Source organism: Crocodylus porosus, unplaced genomic scaffold (assembly GCF_001723895.1).
Source record: "Crocodylus porosus isolate Cpor-Errol unplaced genomic scaffold, CroPor_comp1, whole genome shotgun sequence".
In the NCBI taxonomy this organism is placed as follows: domain Eukaryota; kingdom Metazoa; phylum Chordata; order Crocodylia; family Crocodylidae; genus Crocodylus; species Crocodylus porosus.
The window spans coordinates 16,943,501-16,969,066 of record NW_017728932.1 but is presented as its reverse complement, the minus strand read 5'-3'; the positions used below and the strand labels follow the sequence as shown (position 1 = coordinate 16,969,066).

Below are 25,566 nucleotides of genomic sequence, written 5' to 3'. Positions count from 1 at the left end.
CTGGCCCTGCTCCCCTCTGGCCTCAGAGCCAGCTCCGGGCACCGCCACTGAGACCCGGCGTCGCCCCTGCCTGGGCCCGGCTCTCCGGGGACCGCGAGTGGGCGCGGAGACGTGCTGGGCCCCTGCCGCAGCAAGAGCAGGCTGAGAGCGTCACCGCGCTGAGTCCAGCTCGAAGGAAGGGGCTCACTTGCTGAGCCCCTGGAATGGTGCCTGGGTGCAGGCGTCTGCCGGGGAGAAGTCAGGAAAAGCAGGGGGTGCACAAGGTGCCCGCTGGCTGCCAGGCTCCTGGAAATGCTCGGATGCTTGCAGGTGCATTGCAGCTCCCCTGCACGCACGGCTCGTGGCTCTGCAACGTGGAGGGACCTGCCCGGGAAAGCCGTCGTCTTCCAGGCAGGGGCCAAGCTCTCCGGGCAGGGGAGCAGAGGCCTGTGGGCCCCCACCTGCGACCCCGGCAGCGCGGGGAGGAGCGCCCGTGTCGGGCCAGGAGCCCCAGGCAGGTCCACGGGGCTGGTGCTGACGGGGCTCTTTGTTTTGTCCCCTGTTGCTGCTTAGCGGGGAACAAAAGGGGCAGTCAGGCGGCACATCGGCCTCTTTGTGTCCCGCCGCCGAAGCGCTGAGCCCGCGGCCCGCCCGCGCCTGGCCCCATTACCTCACTCCCTCGGAGAGCACCGTGGGCGCCCTCCCGGCTGCCTCCGCGTCAGCCCCAAAGGCCTTGCAGCCAGGGGGGGCCTGGCCAGTCTCCCAGGAGGGGCCCAGGCCGCGGGGCTCCCCAAAGGGCCTGGACACTCCTGCCCGGGCAGGGTCACTGGGGTAAGCCCTGGGCTCAGGCCAAGGACAGCACCCGGGCACCGTGGGTGCCCACCACCTGTCCCAGAGCCACGTGTGGGACATGCGTGCACACCATGACAACAGCGGGGGGGGCGGGGGGAGGACACAACACACGTGCACGAAGCCTGGCTGCAGACATGCTTTGCCAGACGGGGATGCGGTGGGTTGTCGGTGCCCCAGGTGGGCACATCGAGGCTCTGCCACCCTGCGCAGCCCCCCGGCAAGTCCCACGGCTGCCCTTTGCCTCGGTTTCCCCAGCTGCGGGACAAGGCTCGCAGCAACGTCTCGGCAAGGGGGTGAATCTGGGGCTCAGCCCTGGCCAGGGCCGGAGGGATGCTCCAATCCCACCTGCTGGGTCTCCCCCACAAGCCGGGGCCTTTCTGGGCAGGCCCTGGGCGTCTCCCCGCTGGGGGTGGCAGGCAGCCCCCACCTCGCCCCACAGACAGCGCTGCTGTCGGGCTGGAAAGACCCGGAGCGGCCAAACCACGGAGTCACGCGCGCCCCAGATTAGCCACGCAGACAGCCCCCGGCTCGCGCCCGGCGGTTTGTTTCAACGGGGTTTTCGGAGGAATGCGGCCCCGCCGCCGGGCTGAGCTGCCGAAATCTCCGGGGATCAGCGGGAGACAATGGCAGAGAAAGCATTGTGCTGACAACTCCGCAAAGCCGGCCCGCCGGCCCCGGGACTATATAAAAGCCCGGGTGCTGCGGCAGGCAGACGTTACATGGAAGACCCCGCCGCGCAGACCGAGCTAGGTGAGTGCGGGCTCAGCTCGCAGCTCTTCCTCCCCCGGCTCCCATCCTCCCGCCTCCCGCCACGCTCCCGCACACGCAGGTGGGCCAGCAGGCCTTCGCTGCCTGGCTCCCTCTCCCTCCTGCCTCGCAAAGCCTGTGTGCCCCCGGGCTCTGGGTGCAGCCCACCGCCACCTGGGACCCAAAGATGCTGCTTGGGCTTTCCCGGGCCGTGACACCCCCGGCGGGACGGGCGTGAGAGCCAGGCACGACACCCGGCCCCCCCAGCCCTGCATCTGCCCCAGCTCCTTCACCTTCAGCCGGGGCAGGACACCGGGAAGAGACACCCGTCCCTGGGGGCAGACAACAGCCCTCCGGCTGCGGGTGGGGGCAGCGTGCCAGGGAGAGGCCAACCACATCCAGCCGGGGGGCTTGGCTAATGAGCCCAGCTGTTCTCCAGCCAGCTACCCAGGCTGCAAAGCCAGGAGAGCGGCACGGGGTCACCCCCAGCGGCCTCCCGCCGTGGGGGATGCCGTCTAGCCAGCATTCCCAGGCCGGGGGCTCGGCCGGGGGCAGGCAGGCAGGGGCTCTGGGCACGGGTCGGGCCCACAGCCGCGGGCTGGTGCAGCATGCCCAGCACTGCTCTCCCCGGGGGGCGCGTGGCAGCGTGCAGGCGTCGGCCTCGTGCACGGATGTGTGCACGTGCGGGGCGCAGGCAGGCTCTCTCCCACTGCCCGCTGGGTGACTGAGCCACACGCATCTCTCTTCCTCCACTTCCAGACTCCGCTCCAGTTGCCAGGATGGCGCAGACAAACCCGCTGCCTGTCCCGACGGGCCCCTGGAAGGTACGTCCCAGCCGCCGCCAGGCGCGTGCTGCAGCGGCCCCCAAACGGGGCGCGGAGGGGGCAGCCACAGGTCCCGCGCAGCGCAGGGCAGGGCAGGGCTCAGAGATCTGCAGGTGGCACGGCCACGGGCTGGTGAAAGGTGACGACCGAGGGGCCGGGGCAGGGGGGCTGGAAGGAGCCAGGCGCGTTGCAGGAGCAGCCGTGGGCAGGGCGGGGTGGAAGGGAGCACGGGGGGCAGGAGATGGGGGACGAAGCTGGAGCAGGCAGAGCGTCGGGCACCCCGGGCGGCTAACGAGGCCACGGCCTCCCTCCCAGATCACCCTGTACGACCAGGAAAACTTCCAGGGCAAGCGCATGGAGTTCACCACCTCCTGTGCCAACATCATGGAGTGCAGCTTCGACAACATCCGCTCCCTGAAGGTGGACTGCGGCGCGTGAGTACGGGCAGCCGGGGGGGCCCAGTGCACCCCCTTGCTGCCAATGCTACCCCCATAACGTAACCACCGCTGTTCAGCTTCATGCTGTTCTTGGGCATGGCCTGAACCCCCAGTCGTGCGACGCCAGCGGGTTCTGTGCAGCCAGGATGCAGGGGCCACGTCCCTGTGGCGGCACGCGTGGTACCAGCACTGCCTGCCCCAGCCCTGGCACCGCCCCTCTGTCCCCGCAGCTGGGTCGGCTACGAGCACACGGGCTTCTGCGGGCAGCAGTTCACCCTGGAGAGGGGCGAGTACCCCCGCTGGGATGCCTGGAGCGGGAGCAACGCCTACCACGTCGAGCGCCTCATGTCCTTCCGCCCCATCTGCTCCGCGGTAAGCACTGCCCGCCCCGGGGCCCACCTCCCTTCCCGAGGGCCTGCAAAGAAGGCGTAGCAGCTAGTGGCTGAACAGGGGAAGCCTGGTTGCAGGCCCCTGGGATGTGCCCGGTTTTCTAGGTGTGCTCAGCCCCATCCTCCTTGCAGCACTCAAAGAGGTGCAGCCCAGGTGCTGCCAAAAGCTTCGGGGCCCCAGCAGGTTTGGGGACCCGGCCTGGCCCACCTTCCCCCACGTGCCTGCCTTGGGAGCTCCCGGAGCAGAGCACAATGCTCTTGGCCTGGAGGCACAGCTGCGGGTAGCAATAAGGGGAGCCCCACGCGCCACAGCCGTGCTGGGTGGGGGGCGCTGCCCACGCTCCCCTCTCACCCTGCTCCCCTCTGCCCCCGCGGCCAGAACCACAAGGAGTCCAAGATCACCATCTTCGAGAAGGAGAACTTCTTGGGCCGGCAGTGGGAGATCAGTGACGACTACCCCTCGCTGCAGGCCATGGGCTGGGCCAGCAACGAAGTGGGCTCCATGAAGGTCCCGTGCGGCGCGTAAGTCCCGGCTCGCGGGAAGTACCCGGTGCCTGCTGCCCCGGAGACGCAGACCCACCATGTGCGGTTTGCAGCAGGGCTTACTCCAGTTAAACCCCTCCGGGCAGGGCCTGGCACAGCTTCGCCGTCCCTTTGGTAGTCTCCAGCCCTGGGGATGACAGTGGGGTAGGGGGAGGACCTCCCACGCTGGACAGGAAAGTTCGTGGCTGTGGAAGGAGCTCCCAGGCCACGCGGCCCTGACACTAGCCCCATGCGGTGGGGTGGGCTGGGGCAGCCCGCTCCCCGTGTCCTCACCCCTGGGTCCATCTGTCCGGTTGCAGCTGGGTTTGCTACCAGTACCCTGGCTATCGTGGCTACCAGTACATCCTGGAGTCTGACCACCACGGAGGAGACTACAAGCACTGGAGAGAGTGGGGCTCCCACGCCCAGACCTTCCAGATCCAGTCCCTCCGCCGCATCCAGCAGTAGGCAGCCGTGCACGCGGACTCCCTGCTTTCCTCCCGCCGGGCCGGCCCCCTTGGTGCTAACACTCCCCCGACCGCGTAACCAGCAGAGACCCGACTCCTGTACTCTAGCGCGACGGCTTTGGGGCCCTCCCAGCCGCCACCAATAAAGGTGCCTGAAACCCAGACCCACCGCGTGGTGGTGATTGCAGCCCTGCTGAGGGTGGTCGTGGCGGGGGGGTTTGGTCTCTCCCATGCCGCAAGGGCACACAGGGGTGAGGACTAAATGCAGCCTGGGATCTCACCCAGCAGCCCCGGCGCTCAGCATCGCGCCCACGAGCCTGGCGGGAACAGGCACAGCCCCTTGCGAAGCCCAGACGGAGGCAAAGCAGGCAAAAGCTGCGGCACCTCAGCAGTGGGGTTTTGGGCAACCACAGACACCTCGCATAGCCAACCCCGGGGTGGAGGTGGCCCCACGGTAGCTGTAGCTAGCAGCAGCCAGATGCTGGGCAAGGCTTGGGTACCTTCCACTTCTTCTGCTCTTCCCTGGGAACTGGCTCTGGACCCCCTTCCCCTCTCCCTTCTGCATGCAAGGGCGGTAGATCCAGGATGCCAAACCCCGCAGAGCATCGCCAGCCTCAGCTTGAGCCCTCTAACCCCCACCCACACTCCTGCCAGGGGCAGCCGGACCCCAGGCACCTCTGACCATCACCTCCGAGCCCGGCCCACCTCTCACCCGGGCACTGCTGCACTACAAACCCCGATGCACTGTCCCATACCTCGCATCGGAGTAACCCAGTCCCGACTACGCCAGCCACCTGCCCCGGCTGCACGCTTCGAGGGGCTCCCGCGGTGGGAGGAAGAGGAAAGAAGCACATGCCAACACCCGCAAACTTTAAAATTTTTATTCAACAATTTACATCACTTATCGTCTGTCTTTAACATAATTTGATCTACACAAATTTCTCTCAGTTCTTTTTTCCTGATAAAATAGTAAAATTTGGGGATAAAATTTCTGAAGACCTGTTGGTGCAGTATCGAGTTAAAACCAAAGTCAGGTAATTTTCTAAACATTGAGAGAGGGTGAAGTATGACATTGCCAGTAACGATACGTCATGCCATTACAACGCGTGGACATTACCTAGCCTTAGTCCGCGACAGCCTGCACTAGCCGGAGCTACGGCGGGTTCCTAGATCCGACCCCACGCCCGCTAGCCACCCCTCTCACAACCTGGCCACGGACCGCGGGTCCGGCTGGGTTCAAAAATACACTGAGTTGAAATTATTGGAAAGGAGGCAAGAAAAACAAAACCTTCAATGCTGTGCCAGGCCCCGTCCCTGCCGCCCCCACGAGGTAGCGCGGCTCCCGGGCCGCCAGGACAGGACTGCGCCGCGGGCAGGCTACGTGCCAGGGAGCCAAGCTGAAATGAGAACTACAGAGCAGGCAGGAGGGGACGCTGCCGCTACTGCCAGGAAGCATGGCATCGGGGCGCCGCTAACACTGAGACAGGCAGGGGAGGGGGTTACGCTGTCCTATATAAACACGCCAAGAGCCCCCAGCAGGCTGCCATGCTGCCTACGTATGAGCGACAGCGGAGAAGCAGCAGCCCTGAGCTGAGCAACGCTCCTGCAAGACAGGGACTAAGCTCTGCCGAGGTGAAGGGGGCAGAGGATGGGCAGCTCCCGGGTCCTTCCTCCATTGGCAATCCAGCCCCACCTGCCCCATGGCCCTGCGCTCTTGCGGATGGCGCCCGCCACCCAGCCACGCCGCCTCTTAGCACAACCGAAGCAAAGGCACCAGGACACATCTTGGTCCCCCTCCCCAGCCTGGAGGTCAAAAGAACCGAGACTCCCCGACACAAGCACACGCCTGCCCCGCCCCACGAGGGGTGCATTCGGCCTCGGCACAGCTGGGAGTTTGCCAGCGCTCCCTGGGCTTGCCGAGACATGGTCGCACCAGACGGGCCGCAGGCTAAAAGAGCAGCCGGCACGACCGGGATTTGCACCGCGGCCCCTCCATAGGGCTGGGGCAGGCAAACCGACGGCTGTCCCCTAGTCACAACCTGCACAACAGGAAGGAGGACACCAGGTCACCTGCTAGCACGGCCGGAAAGCCAACCGCGGCACCCTCTCCTCCCCCGGAGGAGCTGCTTTTCCTTTTCAAATGCAACCCAGGCTACTGAACTGAACTGAAGAGGCCCTGGTTTCTGCTACAGCTAACTGCTAGCACAGAACTGTCACCTCAGGTCAGACTCGTGCGGAGATGGGAAAGCCAACGGACGCAATGATAGCACAGGAATGCAGGAGAAAAAAAAAAAGAGGGCAGATAAGTCACTTCTGGTAATGAGAGACAAATTAAAATCTTTCAAAACATGTGCATAGCTTTATTCATCTTCTTAGAACTAACCTTTTCACGGAGCTTCAGCGAAACCCGCGTGTGCAAAATGCATTTCTAAAAAGTAATGCAAGCAAGCTTTCACATTTACAGTGGCAGAAGTACAGAGACTCGAACAGAAACCACACATCAGGGAGAGTGAATCTAGAGAGGTGCCGAATGGAGAAAGCCAAGAATTGCACAGTTCAATATTCTGGAGGCAAACGGGTTGCAAACATAAGCATTTCTCTGAACGTTGTTTAAGCAAGGTGCGTTGTCTTTTTCCTTTACAAAATTTTTTTCATTTTTTTCATTTTTTTTTTTTTAAAAGAGAGAACGAAAGAAAGAAAAAAGAAAAGAAAAGAAACTACCTGGGAAGGAAAAACAGCCCCTTGGGAAACAATTTTCAGCCTTTGCAGAAAAATCTGAACTCAGTTTCAGACTATCACTCGTTTTGCAGACAAAGCGTTACAAAACCTCGTGTTAATAGAAGAGCAGCAAGCCAGAATTTAAGTCGCACACACACGTGCGCGTGCTCACACACACACACACAGGTCACGTTAAGAGAGGAAGGTGCTATGCTATAGGACTGGGATGTCCCCCCAGTGTGTAAAACAGCCACTATTCAGAGTCAGCTCAGAGATAAAGCTCCCATTTCAACAGCCGAGCTGCTGGTTACGGAGCACTGCAGCCAATGCAGAGGGGTGCGCTTGCAACGCCAGGCGCGCGGGCAAGGCGGCCAGCCACTGACCCCGGGCATCAGCAGCTTGCAAAAGACTTGGGTGACCTGCAGCCTCTGTTTGAAAAAAACTCTCTCACTCACAGAAGGCACATTAAGAGGAGAAAAAGCAAAATGCTGCTCAGCAAAGCCCCGGCGCTGGAGAAGCTAGTGAAGCCGGCAGTGGTACCCCCCTGCCACGCTGCTGGCAGCAGGGCCTGCGTCTCCCAGGCACGCTCACCCTGCCCATGCCCCCTCCAGCCTTCTCTCTTCTGTAAAAATAACACCCCCTTGGCTTAAAGAGTCTTTGATCAGTAGAGAGGTCAAACCGGTTCGGTTCTCTTCAATTCCTGACACCTCTGCCCTCACCTGCCTCCTTCACAGCCAGCTTTGCTCTGGACTGCCAGGGTTACCTCAGCAAAGCAAGGGAGCACTCAGCTCGTGAACGGGTTGGCAAAGAGAGACGGAGGCGAGCTGTTCCAGGCCGTGAGCCGGTGCCCTGGCGCAGCAGAGAGCGGACATCCCCAGGCCCTGCTCCACGTGCTTGGCAGAACAGGCGGAGAATGCCCATGGCGGAGGCCAGCCGGGCTCCCCCGTGCACCAGGGGAAGCTCATGTGACTTCCGATACTGTTGGCGATGAAGCGTTCAAAAAGCAATCTTGCCGAGATCAGCATTGGCCTGCCAAGTATCTGCACAAGCAGCAAGTGGAACGCACAAGCCAGTAGGACACAGTCCGCTGACCCAAGATTACCTGTGGTCGTCTTCCCCGCTCCAGCCAAAAAGGAAGAGAAAGTTAGACCTCAGAGATTCGCACTGCCCTTCCGACAGCGGCTCGAGGCAAGGAAGGAGGGAAAAAATACACAGTGTTCTTTCAAGTTAGCACAGTTTTCCTTTGCTTGCATTGCATTGCATAGTAATTCTCAAAGATGGTTCAGCACCAGTTAGTTACGCTCAGCTCCCAAAGCCTGGCATCTCTCCGGGCTTGCAGTTGCTAGGTTCCCCTTCAAATTAGTGGCTGTGTTACAGGAGGGATCAAACCATCCTTAGAGGAACTACATGGTCATGTAAAAAAAGTGCATCACATTCTCGGTTTTCAGAGTTACTCATAGCAGCAGTAGCATTAATCCAAGACGGGAACAGTTGTCGATTCAAATCTTAAATGCAGCAACACTTAAATGAAATGTCTTCAAGGTCACAAGAGGATCCTTCTCGAAAGAAGCAAAGGAAAATTAGATGCTAGAGTCTCGACAAAAAGGTAGGGGGTAAAACCGAACTATTTACACACTCAAAAAAAATCCTTGTTAAAATACTGAATTTTTACAACACCTAAGGAAAAAATATGTATTTTAAGAATAAAGCAGAATCTTCTAAAGCAGTATCCGTTTTTTGGAACCCTTGTTTAGCACCTGAGGAAAGACCATATGGGGAGCAGACAGCTTTGATCAGAAAACTGCAAGTCAGACAATGGTTAAACGTTCGTCTGGTCTCCGTACACAATTCTCATGCCACAGAGAGAAGGAAATGGAGCCCACTCATTTAGAAAATAAAATACAATAAAAGAATACCATACTCATCGATAAGGCCGTAGACAAGGGACGCTGCTCTGTTACAAAATGGCTTTTGAACTTCAAACGCAAATGAAGCTTTCTGATTTAACAGTCAGTGAGACACAGCTCAGTCCCCCCGGCCTAGCGTGGCCCTGACTTTTGTCCCATGACCAAGACTGATTTCACAACCCGATGTCCTGCGCAGCCCGCACCAGAGAGCAAGGACCAAGCAGGCACCCTGCCCCGTGTTGGACACCCACTGCCTCGGGGGCAAGCTATGCAACTTTGGAGGACTTTTCAGCAGGATGCAAGGAAGCCAGCTGTATCCTGGCGGCACACTGCTGCAGCTCCACGATCTGGGCGAGGCAGTGGGTCTGACCGTGGGGATGCAGCCCTGCTAGTCCTTCCCTCACTCCGGATCCCCGGTTCTCTACGGGGTTCGCTTTTACCCTGCGAGGACAGGCTCGCTTGGCTCCTGCCCCTGGGGGCACAAAGCCAGACATCTGTCTGTCCAGGCCCTCCATCTCCTCCCTACCTCACAACCCGAGTGAACCTTGCCTTGTGCACACGCGTGAACTGCTGGAGCAGCTTGCATCACACCTAGCCTGGCTCTCTCCTCCCCTGGAAACAGCCTGTGCAATGAAGACGGACTCTAAAACACACCCACGCAGGCGCGCGCACAAAAACTGTGCAACAGGGTTACTGAAAGCACCACTTATGATTTACTAAAATTAAATTGCCAGGCCAGAAAGAGCAAAAACTGAACACCCAGGAAAACTGCTAGCCACACACACGAGCTGTTCTGCATTTACTAGGTGGTCGCAATGTCTTGCCATGCTGCTGTCCAGAAATGTTCCTACTATTACCATTGCCTTGAAGGTGCCATGTCCGAGGAAAGCGCATCCTGTCAAAGTCACAGGCTTTGAAGGCAGTGGCAGGAAAGCGCTTATTGCCTATGAATCCTGGGAGTCACTTATCAAAGGAGAAAGGTTTTCCTTTGCATTCTCCTGCCTGCTCTCCCCACCATCCCCTGGCTGCTGACTACAGGGTGCATTTCCAATCCAAAAAAAAAAGCCGTTGCACATTAGGAACATCACAGCGGTTTGGGAAGGCAAAGGACTGGATTTAACAATTCAGAAAAGGTTGGAAGAAGAGCTGAGCCTTGCAGCCATCTGTGCTACAGGCATACACCTCAAAGGAGCACATGTGGGCAGAGCGTGCACCGGCTGCTACAGCCGGAAATGGGCTCCCAAACAAAGAGCTGGAGTCCTGGGTGCTCGTTTATAAATCCAACACAGGTCAAGACTCCTGCAGCAGCACAGCACCTCCCGACCCTGGGCCAAGGCAGCAGAGAGACCTATTCCCATCTCTGTGAAAGGAAAGCGACTGCTGTTATCAGAGGGAAGGGGAAGAGAGCAGAGAGCAGCTTGCAGGCCATCCCTTGGCATGGACAAGATACATTTCAGCCCAGCAAAAAGAAATCCACTCCCAAGTGTTCAATTTGGTGCACGCCCAGGCTTCGCGGGCGCGAGACAGTGCACCGAGCACCCCCACAGAACCGGTCAGGAGAGGGGAGCAGGGCTGCCAGACCCTTGTCAGGTGGGGAGAGGGAAGACGCCGCAGACAGACACACGCACGCATGCACACACTTGGCTTGTGCAGGAATAACAACTAAAATAAATATCCAACCTCACCTGGTGGGGGGCAGCCAAGGCTGGGGGGCTGGGGAAGCAGAAGAAGCTGACTCTCGGGGCCTACAGTCAATGCAAAGGCAAAAGATGCTTTTTGCCTGCCCCAGTGTCTTCATAGCGATTAAAAACCAAGCCAGTCCCGATCCATTTTTAGCGCCCCCTCCCGTACAACCGGTCCCGCAGGGTTTGGTGTTAAACTCACTTGGCTTGGTGTAAGGAAAGCAACAGGCATAAATAAATACAGCGTTCATCCTCCCAACGTGAAGGAAACGCCAGCACACGCAACCGCTTGGCTCCCGGCCGTTGCTCCCCCCACCCCGCACGCGCACACACATGCACACACTCACCATGGTCAGGCCCTAGAGTGGGAGCCACCACGCTCCTCCTCTCGGCTGTATTTGGTTTATGCTACAGTACTAATACTCTGAGTCAAAGGAAAACTCGCGAGACTGATCAGCGTAACACATTAGCAGTATTTCATCGCGCTAAATTAGTCACAGCTCGACTTCAGTCTTTAGCAACTTACACAAAAATAATCAGAAAACAGATTAAATCTTAAGATATTTTTAATAAGTGCTCAGTAAAGAATTGTGTGAGGACGTCAGGAGGAGACTGCGGACAGACAGAGAGGGTTACGTGTTACAAAACAGCACAAAGTTTATTCCATGGTCCTGCCTGTCCCTAGGCAATTAAGTCTATCAAACCTGTTACCAGAAATACTGCCTTTGTTAACAAGCTGGAAAGTTTCCTAACCGCTCGCATCCAACTCTTACAACCAATGGAAGTTTCAAGGGAAGCAGTCAGAGAGGTGAGATGTTGGAGAACACGGTGGAGAGCGCTGCAGAGGGAGGAAGGGGCAAGAGGATGGGGCAGCGAGTGAGAAGAGCGGGGACAATACTTAGACAGTTTAGTCTCTCATTTCTTGGAGAACTTTGCTATTTAAAAAACAAACTGGACTAGGCTAAGAGGAGTTTCCTCAATTTTTCAGCAAGACAGGGATTTCTAAACGCTAAGGGTCAGATTCAGTTTAAATGTTATTGCTGTTCAGCTTCTGCACCAGAGCGGCCCCACAAACGGGGTCTGGGCAGGGCCGGATGCCCCAGGCAAGCTCAACAGCTTGTTTGCTTGTTTAAATGGAATCCAGCCCTTAAGGCGGCAAGTGATTACACAAGGCAAATAAAGTAACAGCCGAACCTTAAAGCCCGTCAAACAAACCGGAGGGCTGCCATCGGCCTCATGCTCCTTCTGCCTCCGTCTTTTAGGTCACCTTTTCCAGTTTGTTCAACACATTAAGGCTCACGAACCCCACGGCGCTCCCCCACGGGAGAGCCGGCAGCAATTCCAACTTTTGGCAAGCGGTCAGGAGACGCGACACAGTTAAAACCAGGAACGCGGGAGAACATCTGTAAACGTATCAAGAGACGTCCGAAACCACAGCCACCTGCCGAGGCGGTACAGTTTGGAGGTGAAACAGAACTATTCCATGACTGGCCAACCACAAGTTTCTGAACCTGGACTCATACAATAAGTTACTACTATATATATATATTAAGTCTAATACATATATATAGCTGTTTTACACATAAAATGGAGTAGGCAATCCATAGTTATACTTTAAAAAACTAAGCCTAGCAGAAAGCTAGTCATTTAAAAAAAAAAACAAAAAAACAAAAAAACATACAGAATTCAGTTTCTTTGTTCCACTATGAACCCAACAGCTTCATTCAGGAACAACCTTAATAAAAAGCACTAAATGATTAAAATATGCATGCTACATACCTCTAATTTAAAAAAAAAAATAGGTGGACACATCTAAGCACAAGGGGTAAGCAGAAATAATGGGGTTTTCTTCTTCCCCTAATGCCCGCTGGGATCCAGTCTAATTTTACCAGACACTAACTGCAGTTGACCTAAATGCCCACTTCTTAGCTAGTAGCCAGCTGTGAACACACCAGGAGACTTTAGCGCGGTGGATGCGTGGAGTTGAAGAGGCCAGAAGATACGTTTGGTTTTGGGAAGGATGACTTGCTCGGTCTTGCATTGGACCCCTGGAATTGTGCACCTTTAAAACACAAAGCCTGACCCTGACACGTTATATAACATGCTACACGGAAGCGGCAGCACGACAATACACGTTACGCCACTGGAGCCTGCCTCCTGCCCCGTGCCCCTGCCCTCGCCACAAAGCCTTCCTTCCATTTCTACTCTTGGCTTTTTCTTTTTTTTTTTTTTTTCTTTTTTTCTTTTTTTCATTCCTAAACCCTCATTTTGCTCTTGTAATAAAATATATTTTAATAGAGATATAATTAGAAGCAGCAAAAGAGCTCAGAAATACACAGACTGCATTAAAATATAAAAGAGTATTTCCAATGGGTGGGAGAGCAGACCCCACCCATTGCTTTCTAGGGGCAAATCAGAAAGGGTTTGAGTTCCCAATTATTTTTTTTCTTCTATTTTTTTTGTGTTTTTTTTTTAATCTTTCTCTTTTTTTTTTTCTTTTTTTTTTTTTAATTTCTAAAGAGAAATAATAATTCAAGGAGGGTGAAAGTTAGCAGAACACAAACAATTTCTCTTCAGGTTTTCAATGAAAAGAGGAAAAAAAAAACCCAGCACATTTAGTGTTAAGAGACAGACAGAGCAAATATGAAGCACCTACAGTTGAAAGCAGGATATATATATATATATATAATTTTTTTTTGCTCCCAGTGATACAATGGCATAAAAGTGTGGGAACAGGGTTTTTTTTTTCTTTTTCCATATTAAATGCCTAAACCAATTGCTTATTTTGCATGTTGTCTTTTAAAATGACACTCATGAGAGAGAGCTTTTCAGTTGTAATAGTCCAACGTGTAACCGGAGCCTTTAAGATCAACGTGTATCCCAGAATTACAGTATTACAAGCTTTCCCCTAGAAGAATGATGTTTTAAGACAATTTTCTCAGCACGTGATTGGCTGCTTTACTCCTGACAAGACATGTGGATTATATTCTCTGGAAACAAAAAACCCTGCAAGCTTCAAGGCGTTTCTCCAGCATTCTCGCAGGCTCAAAATAAAACCAAAAAAAAAAGAAAAAAAGGGAAAATAACGGGGGAAGTGGAGGGGAGCTGGGGAGATGGAGGATGGTAGATCATCCTGATTTCCCTGTGATTAGTGTATCTCTACAGTCACAGAACAAGAAACAGAAACCTCATCAAGTGGAAATGCCTCCCAGCGGGTCACTGTTGCCCTTGTTGACGACAGCAGGAACTTTAGAACCAGGCTTGTGACTTGAGTCTGTGTTCGTTAATCCCTTGCATTCACTCTTTAAACAAAAAGAAAACGAAACGGAAAAAAAACCCCAAGGAAAAGAAAAATGGAACCAAAAAAAAAAACAACCAAAAACTATTCAGTACCGGAGATTAAATAATCACGTGTGTAGTCTGCTGAAATAAATTTTCAGATTCCTTAAGAAGTCTAATTACTTTCAGTCGCCATTTTTTTTAAATAACTATATATATATTTGTATATATTATCCTGTGATTCTAGTTATGGTTCCTCTGCTGCACTGAAGATTTAGAAGGAGCATAAAAGCCTTTTGTCCCCTGTGAACAGCACTAGTGCCGCATAAAGGTTATAACAGGCAGTCTTGTCCTGCTACCTTCATTGATCTGGACGATCCATGGCTTCATCGTAAGTGATTATCCTTTTGGGATCTGAAAAGGAAAATTAAATTCAGCATTAATTAAACCACTTGCAGGTTTGGAAGCAGAAGATACTCGTGGACAAGGAGGGCCACAAAACACTTGGCTAATCGTTAGCAAAACTTTTGCTTTTCTCTGGCTAGAGAGCCACAATTTAAGAGGCGGTTTCCTCTCTGCTCTGACATGTCACTGATAGACTTTCTCTACACAAAAGGAGGCTGTGCAGCGTTCCAGGGGACTCCAAGCAACAGCACCTCCAGCCAACATATTCAAGGGCCTAACTGACTCCATACATACAAGTGCTTCCTCCCAACGTCAGATCAGTGCAGTAACACAGCAAAAGCACCAATATCTCCATTAGCATTCTTCCCGCAAGCTCGTATAAACTTCATTTTTACAGCTGGAATCTGAGGATGCATCAGGAATTTAATGTTGATACTCAGGTGATGTCTGACACAGGCAATTCCAAGCTTGCTGGATGTAGTAAACCTGCTACACTGGCCCGTGGACTTTGAGGCTTTTTTTCCCCCCGCAACCTGCTCCACCCTGAAACCCATTCATGATGATGGAGCTAAGCAGCCCCATTCTCAGAGACCCCAAGCATGGAGAACTGCAGCAGAGGCGAGCACATCTGAGAGCCAAGCCCCAGATGCCTCGCTGCTCTACATCTCAGCCACCTAGACCCTGGCCACCACTTCCCAATTCTCAGCCCTTAACCTGGAGGCTGCAGTCCCAGGTAACAGAGCAGCTCATTGCTACTGCGTGTGGCTGGTTTGTTTCTTAAATCCTTACCTTGCTTCTGCAAATTCCAAATAGATTCCATTTCTGTGGAGGAAAGGAACAGGAGCATTAGTGTTTTGCAGGATGCTGCTTCAATCACCAACACATCTGAACCTGCTGCTTCGATACCCAGGACTGGTCACTGGGCTGTAACTGTCAGAGTTACTAGAGACAGGGCCCATTCCTGCATGCAGGGTCCAAAAGATAGTGACAATCCCCTCTGCTATTCTAGCAATTAAGAGGCCCAGAGCCCAAGTCAAGCAGCCGGCTCACCATCAGAAATGAGAGGTCACCTGTCATTTCCACCCTTACGAATCAGTACTTCACTTGAGGGTTTAGTACAGTAGCCGCCACGTCCCTTGGAAGCCAGGCCTATGGCTCTACGTGCAGCCCAAGTGCTCATTCTTAGGACGAGATAAATATTGTATGCAACACTAAAAGTGCCGGGGTGAAGTTTTCCCAGCTCACAGTGCATATGCGCTGAGGCATGCCATATATCCTGGTACTGGACTCTGCTAAGACTGCCAAAGGAATTAATCATTTCTGCCAATATACAGAGAACCAGGGGCAGCCTGCAGAGACACCAACCAGACTGCAGGGCCATTTGCCTGCATACAACTTACTGGCACAGCATGGTGGAGCCAACTGAAACAAGTGTCTGTGGATTGAAGTGCACATTTTCTGTTTACCTAATAAAAGCACAGAAATACAGCAACGCTTGTTTAAGCGAGAGCCCCATGCGCAGATGTACGTGCAGGGCGTTAGGAAGGAAGCTGCAGCAGAAACGGGCCTCTTTCATGGAGTCCCAACACTGCCTGGAAGCAGACCTTTAGAAACCCAGTCAACAGAAACAAGCGTATCTGCGTGACAACTTATTGCGTGGCTTATGGTATTCATGGAGACGCGATTTATGACTGAAGGCCTGGAAGCCTGGGTGCTAGAGCTGTGGGAAAGAAGCGTTAAGCACACTTGCTTCAAAATAAAAGTGATCATCTCTAAGCATACTTGCTTGCAGAAAGTAAAGCCAGTAATTGTGATAAATGGGTTGGGGGCAGGAACTGGGTAGGGAGGTTGCTAACGGGCAAACTGGTGACAGCTCTGAAATGCTAGCGGTAGTAATAACAACACGTGAGCTGGAAGTCAGGAACCTGCCAAGACTACAGGTAGCCAGTAAATGGGTCAGGCCGCAGGGGAAAGGAGGTGGGAACAACCTACAACTGTTATGGCCCTGGTGTGCTGAGAAGGAACAGAATTAGGGTTCATATGCATACGAGTCAGATGGTCATTAACCTGGAATTAAGTCCGGGGAGGGGTTAGCAAGGACAAAGCACAAAGTCCCCTCTTCTGGGATGGGTTTGCAATGCTCACATGCAATTACCCTGCACTCTCTGGCCATTTTATTTATCTGCTGACAGTTTCACAAAGCAAAAACACTCTCTTGAGCCAGCTGCAAGAGAATAACCCATGAGATGAAATATTCCCACAACAACTGTAACCCTCGAAATACTGGTCTACCGTACTTCCAGGAGCTAATCTAAGTTCCCCCCCCCTCAGGTTTTGGGCTACATCACAGGTTATGATAATCTATAACCGTTTCTCAAGGGCTAGGAGACTAGTTAATGTGTAACACCTAAATACAAAGGAGAATTAAACAGGAATTCATTCGCTCCTTTCTAAGAATGGGAAACAATCACACACGCATGCATCCTTCGCTCTCCACAACATCTCAAGAGCAAGCACTTGATGTCTGCAGTGGCAGAAACCCACATGGCCCATGAGACTCTGCATCACAGAACTGCCTTTTTGGAAAACCCTGGGTAATTTCAGGTGAACACCCTACGGATTGAACAGTCCAGGCCCCAAGGCCCTCATCCTATCGATGAACTGATGCCGGCACCCAGGCAGACTTCAACGCAGTTCCCCCACGGCCTGCTTACAAATGGGCCTAGCCTGAATACACAGGACCCCTATCCGCGATCGTCTATGAGGATGAGGATGCAGATGCATGTGAGATGCCTCTCTCTAGAGGGCATCAGCACAGACAAGTCAGCGTGGATTTGCACACAGCAAGCGTGTTTCCTGCTTACTTGTTTAAATATACTATAAGAGCTGGGAATTGCCTGCTGGAGAGAACAGCTCAGGAAAGCCAGAAAGAGGGAGGTGGCAATCAGTCTGAGCTTCGATCCCTCCATCCCAACCTGCCACCTAGAAGAAATAAGTGCCGCATTCCAGCCTCACCGAGGGCACAACCGGAAGGGTCACACCAAGCTGCGCACCACGTCTCGACTTGGCACCCCAGATCTAGCCCTAGGCTGGGGGGCTCCTGAGCCCCGAAAGAAAACAGATGCTGACAAACCCCATCAGCCTCAGGACCCCGAGACAAGGACCGGGCATTTCGCTCTCTCCACTGAGGAGGGGGGAAAAACCAAGTCATCTTTTTCCAGAGGACAAAAAATGCTGAATTCACAGCTCGACTCTTTCTTCTGACCCAGTTCGCTGTTCTAGCAAGAGCCGCTCCTGGCTGGCCCACGCTGCCGTGCTCCATTTTCCATGCGAGCAGAGACACTGGCGCAGTGGAGACGCGGACAAGGAACAAAGCAGCAGCACCAGGAGCAACTCAGGGCTGGAAAGGACAGGAAGGTGCAAGAGTGGCACTCTGCCTCTACCACCTTCATGGTCCTTGGGTCCTGTACAGCAGGACCCAAGTCTCCTTTAGCCTGTGATGTTCCTATTCCCTGAGCTTTCCACGCCAGAACGGAGCCTCTAAAATCCAGCTACCTGCGGCCTGGAACAGGGAAGCTGTTTTAACACAGCAAAAGGTTGTAAATCGCAGCTGTTCAGGATACAAACATAATACTTTGTCCATTGAAGGGAGAAGCGAAGCCACAAGGACGTCTCCACTACAACTGAAGTGTAGCTGGACTGGCTACATCTTGCTCTAGTAAGGGAAAGGATCTGCAAGGATCACGGTCTGTCTCAGCACAAGAAAAGGCTTTTAAGAATGTCAGGCTGGTGCTTGGGCCCAGAATTAAATCAGGAGGGAAGCAAACCCCTGCCTCATCACCAAGGCCCTCTCCTGGAGGAAATACGGGGGGAAAGTCTAAGGCCCATATTATCCAGGTCAAGTTGGCATTGGATCTTGTGGTCCCCTAGTCTAGCCCCACAAAGCACCATTAAGGACCTGAGCGTGCACAGACAGGCTGTTGGGGTGCTGGTCCAACAGCATGGGAAACAGCATCCTGCATACATACAAGCAAGCTCTCCTCCCATCACTCCCCAGGGGCCCCGACAGCCAGCAGGGCACTGACCTACACTTTCCGTGGTGACGCCAGGGCTATCCCAGCTGCTACTCTGCATGTCAACGCCCCCATTACTGCAAGAGCAGGCCCTTCCTACTTGCATCCAATTTTGCAAAGCCCTTTCAAATCCTGGGCTGAAACATGCATGGCCAGAGAGCACGACTAGAATTAGCCTGGTCCTGGCGTGTTAGGATTCATCTACCAGGGGCCATTAGACGTTTCCCGGGATGCTGCCTCACCCCAGTGCACACCGGCAACAAGGACCCGATACCTGGCTGGGATGGCATCAACACCTGTTTGTCCTCGTCCACCTGCTTGTGAACAGAGAACGGTGCAATTTCCTCCCAGTAATCAAATCCAGCCTCATTAAAAATGCAGCCATTCAAACACCCTGCTGGCCACGCCAAGGGCCAGAAGCTTTCAGCCTCTCGTCACTGGGGACAGCTGGACAACAAGTCCTACACTGATTTCACAGAAACTTGGTGCTTGCAGAGCAGCAACTTCCACCCGAGACAAATGTTGGCAACTGTGGGGGATCTGCTATCACTTTGCTGCCCTGCAAGCTCCACAACTCCACCTGTTACATGACACAGCTCTGTGCTCCAGCGCTGTGGCAGGATTGTAGCGCAACAGGAGGCACTTGCAGAGCGCCACCATCAGCCTGAACCCGGAAGTGGATATGGGCAACAGAGCTCTCCAGCACACTCCCCGACCCTGACTGCAGGACAGTACTCCAAGCAGGGCACCGCACTGTGCAGCTAGATGCGAGGGCACACAGTGTGGCAGGCACTCCACAGATCCATAAAGTACTGCTCCAGGAATGCTACTCTGCACCCTGCTGGCATCCCTCCACAAGCCCAGAGAGGCAACATCAAGCAGCAAAACAGAAAACACACTCTGGTTTCCATTTCCCGAGCTAGCAAAGGCTTTTGGCAAGTCCTGAAGAGTGAGCTGCAGCCCTGGCTGTTCTCAGCTGTCCTCCCAAAATGAAAGGTGCAACAGTGGAAGCAGCAGCAAGTGCCCATTGTGTCTTCTACACTGGAAACTAGCTGAAACCTTGAATAGGGCATCAAAGAAATTAAGAGGAAGACAGGAAGGAGAAGGAAAGGAAAGGAAAGAGGCTGGGCCTGACCCCATCCCACCCCCCCCAAGCACCACAGAATGGCAGATTTTGCTTTGATGGTGTGAAACAGCAGGCAACAGAGAAACAGTGTGTATGCGCAAAACAAAGGCCAGGGCAGGACAGCAGGTACTGACTGCAGGAAGGCTTTGATTCCAGCTCAGGGTTTATTTCTACTCCAGCCATGATTAACGCCTGTATTAAAAAAAAAAAAACCCACAAAAAAACTGAACAAACTTTCCTGGGACAGCTCTGAAGTTCATACTTCCTTAGGAAGGGACCTGCAGAGCAAAGCAATCTCTCCTCTTTTCCAGGGGATCCAAGCAGCTGATTTTTAAATTCAATTTAGCAAAGGCAAACTAAAACCCACCCAATCTGCACCTGCTGCTGAACCACCCCCTCCTCTGCCCAACAGGACGAGACTTCCTTACAACTCCCCTGGCAGCCCTGGTTTTCTCCAAGGAGCTGGGGACATTCAAGCCAACACACAAGAGATCAGTCCAGAGTTCTGCTTCAGGACTGCAGGAAACCAAAAGAAAACCTCAAGGCACAGACAAAAATAAATGGCTAAATCTCAAGTTATTCCCACGGAGAACACAAGTGCCCGACGTGCAAGATATTGGGGGGTGATGCCTGGAAGCTAGCAGACGACCTGGCAAAAGCCACCACCATTTCTGCTCTCTCCCCAAATTAATTAGGACAGCCTAGCAAAGGGAACCTCCCTGCCACCGGCTGCGATGAATCAAGTTCCTGCAGAGGCTGCTGAAGAATCCACTTGGGGCAGCTCTGGTCAAGCCACCCTTCCTATGAGGCTTTTGGGAACTTGTAGGTGGGAAGGAAGAGAAGGGAGAGGAAGAGTGAGAGAGAAAGGGAGAATAAGAGAGGAACTGCCCAGGCAGTCATTAAATAACAGCATGCTGCTAGCTTCCTGGTTCTGTCCCCTCAGGGATCTGCAGAGCTGGTACCCAGAGCACCACAAGACTTGAGTAGAGACCAGGACAGGAAGCTTGCGAGCCTGTCAAAACCTAGAGGCAAAGGGCAAAGAGGGGCCTGCTTAGCCACTTTTCTCCCTTGGTCCCTAGTTGTGTGCATCCGAGTCACGTTGAAGACGCTCCTGGCTTCATAAAGTCAGACTCTAAAGGTCCTTGACAAAGATGGAAGCATGGTAAAAGGATTTAGCCTCCCAAGAGAAGAGAATTCCAGCAGCACTTACAGAGGGATGATAACCATGTGTCAATGTTCATGGCAACAGCCTTTGAGGCAGTTAGCAGGGCTCTGACAAGGAACCACAGCACAAACAGCAAAAAAAAAAAAAGAAAAAAGAAAAAAAGGGGGGAGCGGCAAGTGAAGAATGACTGTCTTTCTTTAAAGCAAGATGGAGAATTTTTACTGTCCAATTCAAGGAGAAGAGGCAACAAGAGGCAAGCTGAAAAAAGTTGAGAGCAAACTCCAAGGGCCCTTTACTTAAGACAGTCCTACTACCAAACAAAAGGAACCTCCTGGTCCCCTGCCAATGTTTCCACCCTCTGGTGCCCGAGCCTCTGGGATGGCATACTTACCCTGCTGGAGTTCAATACGCTACGAACACAAGAACAGCAACCAAGGTAAAACACCATTCACCATTATTGCTACCAGCATCACATATGTGTGACACTGGTATGGGTGGGGCCATGGGACCTCTAACATAACCTCGATGAATAAAACCAAGCCGCTGCAATGGTGTTTTAAGAACAGCCTTCTTGTAGCTATACAGTTATTAAAGAAATGTAACAAGAGGGCCACCCTTAAGATAGCGCAGCTCCCATCAAGTGAAAACAGACTTATAGAACAGTATTTTTCCAAGCCAATGAAGAGTTCCCTTAGGAAACAAGCGTAAGCCATTACCTTTAGTGTGATATACAATAGCAGCCCTCAGGTCAAAAGAACCCCAGCTATCTTTCCTTTCTAGGCCTCTCTGGTACCTCTGATCTTTGGCGGAGGCTAACAAATTGTTCGTGGGAGAGGCCAGAGGATTCTCTATTTCGTAGTCCTTTGAGAGAAACACTAAAGCACCTTGGCTACTGGTGTCTGCCTTTTGCAGGTCACCTGTGTGATGTGGCTCCAAGGCCGAGTCACCACCCTCACTAGCAGTCCCAGGCTTTATAACAGCACTAACAATTTGAGGGCTAGTCCGTTTATCCAGCTCATAAGCCTTAGGAAACACAGGTTGTTCAGTTCCCGAGGGAATGATCTCAGCACACTGTGAAACCAAAGTGGCAGGATATTCCCCTTGAAATGTCACTTCCACAAGTTTATTATCCATGGATTTCCCAATGACAGTCTCCGGGCCAGCGCTGGGCTCATTTATAAACGATAAACCCCACTGGTTCTGGAAGATATCCCCCAGGCTTTGCTGACTGGTCTGAGATGGCAGATCTACCTGTGCTGCACCCAAGAGCACAGTTTGCATATTTGAAGGGTAGATAAAAAGGCTAGACTTCTTCTGTTCAACAGCTGTCGAAGTTGCACTCATGTCCTGGAGCACTGACTCTGGAGAGGCTGAGGTGACAGCAGTAGCAGCAGTTGTAAGCAGTGGCTGGGTCCCTGGAGAATACACGCTCCCATCAGTCCCTGCTAAGATTGGCCCGTTGGAAAAGCTAGCAGAAGTAACAGATTTCATAGCAGACATGGGGACCTGGGACAGCCGACTCGACGTTTGGGCCGGAGCTTCCCCAGCAGACGATGACGACGATGATGATGGAGACGTGGATGGGTTCTGAGCAGCTTTGTTGAGGTTCTCTTTAACTTTGCTTGCATAACTAATTTTAGGAACTATTTTAGCACTGCTATTATCCACTGGGAACACCGGAGGTGGTTTAAACAGGGTCCATGAGTCCTCTTTCGATGCAGAAGCTGATGCATGCTTCCCTTTGGGCCGGTCCTCAAACTTCTTGTTGTTAATCCCAGGTTTAGCATCTGAATTCTTTCGCTGTACTTCCCCGATCCCAGGTTTCCCACGGCCTGCTCCTCCGGCCCCAGCCTCGTACTTCCAGACAGGCTTCGAATTGTCCGCTCTGCTCCCCTTTTGTTCATTGTAGTCAGGCTTGAAACTCTCGAGTTCCTGTTTTAAGGGCGGGGTATTGACCTCCTGTTGCATTATTTTGTCCTGCACTAGATTCAAATTCTCACAACCCTTGGCACTGTTGCGCCTGCCTTTCCGCTTCTTAGGGGTGGTATAGCCGCTCTCCGAGCCGCTGCCATCGTTGTCGGCTCCTTTGCTTACATAGCCATTTGTGATATAGCTAGAATTATTTGTCACAACACCATTTGGAATAGATACTGCCTCTGGCTTGTCAGAGGACTGATTTTCTCTAAGTTTAGTCTCGTAAGATTTGTCATTCTTTTTGTCCATGCTGTTTTTCTGAATGAAGTTCTTGGTTTTGATTCCGGCTTTCCCAAAGGTGCTGGGCTTAACAGTCTGCTTTTGGGTCACATTAGTGTCTGCGAGTTGCTGGCTGCCATTGGGTACCCTGGAAGCTGGGCTGGTTGTTTCGTCAGCACACAGGCCCTTTAATGATACTTCTCCTGCATTGCCATTTAGCTCGCTGAAGCCTGGAAAAAGCCAAATACAAACAGAAAGGCAAGCATTAGAATGTGAAACGTTAAACTTCTGATCACAAAAAGAGCTGTAATTAAGCCCTAAACAGACCCGGCTTCCTCAAACAGGTTTTTTAAAATAGAAAAATGTCTGCTCTTCATATGGCGGAAGCGTGTCCCTGCCACTTAAAAGCCACAGTAAAGGGTTTGGCCTTGCCTCAGTGCAAGGCACCAAGCCAGAAAGTCACCACGAGAAGAGAACCTTACTCCATTGACTCTAGCGCACAGACACACAGTGCATCTCTGGGCTTTTTACAAAAGTAAGAATCAAGCAAAGCGCTGTAGCAATATCAAGGAAGGAGGATACATCTAGAAAAAAAATAACCACCATGGTGGAGACTGTGACAACCCTGCTCTAGACTGTTGGAGCTTGCAAATTTAAAAACATTCCCAAGAAACTACAGCTCCAGAGAGGAACTATCAACTTCTACCAGGCCTATTTCTGAAGATGCAGCATGGATCCTATGAACAAAGGGCCAACTTTTCCTCACTCCGATCCCCTCCATGATCTGCCATGTGCCTAGCGAGGACTGCCGCAGAGGTCAGTGCGCAAACATCAGAGATAGACACCTCCAGGTTGGAATTGGCCAATGAGAACCAAAGCCCACAGGCTCGCTATGTTTGGGAAAGAAGAAGGTCCTATTCTCCTATTAAAAAAGAATTAAGGTAATGCTTCTTAAGCTGAAGGATGCTTAAGGCAAGTGGTTCCCCACCCTGATTACTACACAAAACTCCTGCAGAGGCCCCAGTGATGGACAGGGTGTTCTCCACTTCACTGCCAAATGATCCACTCCAGAAGTTCCACCTTTGTAATTGCTCCTCAAAATGTATTTTCTGGCCCAGCCCATGCCCCGGCTCTGCTTCCCAGCCTCTGGCTAAACCCTGCATTTACCTCCCAGATGCATCTTAGCAAGCCATTTGGAGGCTTCTCCCTTGGAACATTCCCTGGCTCCATTTCAGAACAGAGCCGAAAGCAACAGGCACAGCTCCCACCTACGCTTCTCAAGGTGAGGTGCTTAGCTCTGAGAAGGTGACAACACTGATGCGGGAATCCTTTCCACTGGCCTTCCCATCCCCGTCTGCCCACCCACTCCAAAAAAAGTGCAGAACGACAAGAACACCCAGGGAAAAAAAACTGCCTTGACCCCGGCCCATGGTCCCAGCCAGCCAAATCAAGAGATTACATCAGAATCCCTCGCTTTTGTTTCTTTGAAGGTAGGCGCCTCGTCCTCATGGCTGCACAGACGAGATAGCAAACAGAACCGGAGAACAAATGATGCCGGGCTATCTGCAAAGAGCCAGAGAGCCATGAAGGACCCCTCGCCTGCCGGCTAGCCCAGCCCACTGCAAGTGGGAGTGGGGCCACAGCCCCCTTCAGCCCACCCTCGTCCCGGCGTGTCCGGAGCCTCAAACGGAGCGCTGGTCACGCTTCTCGGGAGCGAGGGGGCCCCAACACCCTTGCCAAAGTGAAAGTACCCAAGGCCCAATTCACTGGGGTAAAACCAGCAGAATGCAAACACACGTCAGGTCCCAGGTCTAGCATATCCCCATGGCAAAAACTCCTGCTCGAAAAAGAGATATTCGTTTGTTTGAAAGTCAACTGTTGGTTCAAAAAATAAAGACAGGTCGCTTAGTAGGAAAGAGCCTCCCATGCCAAGCACTCGGGTGGCTGGCACCAACTGCTCCTGGAGAGACTGACAGGAGTGCCATAGCTCAGCTTGCCAAATGGGGGAGAAAAGGGGTTTTTGGGTTTCTGGATTGTTTTTTTTTTAATTGTGGGAACGTCTACCACCACCACCACTTTTCCCCTATATCTTGCTATTAGTAATAATGCTAATTAACAGTAGCATTAATTCAACGCTTCAACCTAAATCAGCGTAGGCTGCTGGAACTGGCCAAGGAAATAAGGAGCCAGCAAGCCTTGCAGGAACCGGACTCGGATTTCTCTGATCGCTCTTTAACGAAGCAAAATTCAGACCGCGCGGCCCTGAGTCTCCCGAGCATGGCGAGCCGGAGAGATTGCAATAGATTCGGTTTGGATCTTCTGAAGACTGTGCGTCAGCACTTTCAACTTCCAATTTTCAACCATTTACAACTCAACTGTATAAAAAACTCTCTCGAGCCCACGGTCTCGCTCTGGGACAGGTCGGAATCGGCGCCTCCGACCGAGGCACCATCCGCAAGGGCTGGAAATGCGGGCGAAGAAAACCAAGTGAAAAACACTGGATAACCGGCACGACGTACACGCAACTCCACGTCTGTTTGGGGGTCTTTCGGGGACATGAACCGAGCGGAAAGGAAAGCCCAATTTATTGAAGAACGAGGACCCCGCCCGCGCGCGCCCCAGAAACGGAGCGACTGTCATGCCCACCTCCGGAGGACTGCGCAACACTCGCTAGCTTGCAGGTTTGCGGCCCTTTGACATCTATCTCCGAGATGTACCAGGTCCTGTACAGCCTCGCGGGCCAACCTGCGAACAGAAACGTCAGGAGACACGCGGGCGGCGGCTCAGTCACCCGGGGCACG

At 53.0% G+C, this 25,566-nt stretch overlaps 2 protein-coding genes across 2 annotated transcripts in view; one reads left to right on the top strand and one right to left on the bottom strand.

Moving 5' to 3' along the window:
* The first annotated feature begins 1,060 nt into the window (after positions 1-1,060).
* Positions 1,061-4,374, top strand: CRYBA1 (crystallin beta A1). The gene is made up of 6 exons (XM_019545349.1): positions 1,061-1,581; positions 2,338-2,402; positions 2,718-2,836; positions 3,070-3,211; positions 3,608-3,750; positions 4,071-4,374. Exons 1-6 carry the CDS (start codon positions 1,551-1,553, stop codon positions 4,216-4,218), a joined length of 648 nt encoding a protein of 215 aa, XP_019400894.1. The 5' UTR covers positions 1,061-1,550; the 3' UTR covers positions 4,219-4,374.
* Positions 4,375-5,083: 709 nt separating this feature from the next.
* The window catches only part of NUFIP2 (NUFIP2, FMR1 interacting protein 2), a 21,764-nt gene continuing 1,281 nt past the window's right edge, over positions 5,084-25,566 (bottom strand). The window contains exons 2-5 of the mRNA XM_019545326.1: positions 25,412-25,547; positions 21,289-22,995; positions 14,998-15,030; positions 5,084-14,217 (exon numbers count right to left, since the gene is read on the bottom strand). Of these exons, the coding sequence (XP_019400871.1) occupies positions 14,165-14,217; positions 14,998-15,030; positions 21,289-22,995; positions 25,412-25,547 (1,929 nt within the window). The 3' untranslated portion in view covers positions 5,084-14,164. The remainder of the gene's footprint in view (positions 14,218-14,997; positions 15,031-21,288; positions 22,996-25,411; positions 25,548-25,566) is intronic.

Bases quoted from the DNA above. Each gene is read 5' to 3' on its own strand.
- CRYBA1 (XM_019545349.1), top strand. From the start codon at position 1,551: ATGGAAGACCCCGCCGCGCAGACCGAGCTAG. The intron at 2,403-2,717 runs GTACGTCCCAGC...CCTCCCTCCCAG, and splicing joins TCCCGACGGGCCCCTGGAAG to ATCACCCTGTACGACCAGGA. The intron at 2,837-3,069 runs GTGAGTACGGGC...CTGTCCCCGCAG, and splicing joins CTGAAGGTGGACTGCGGCGC to CTGGGTCGGCTACGAGCACA.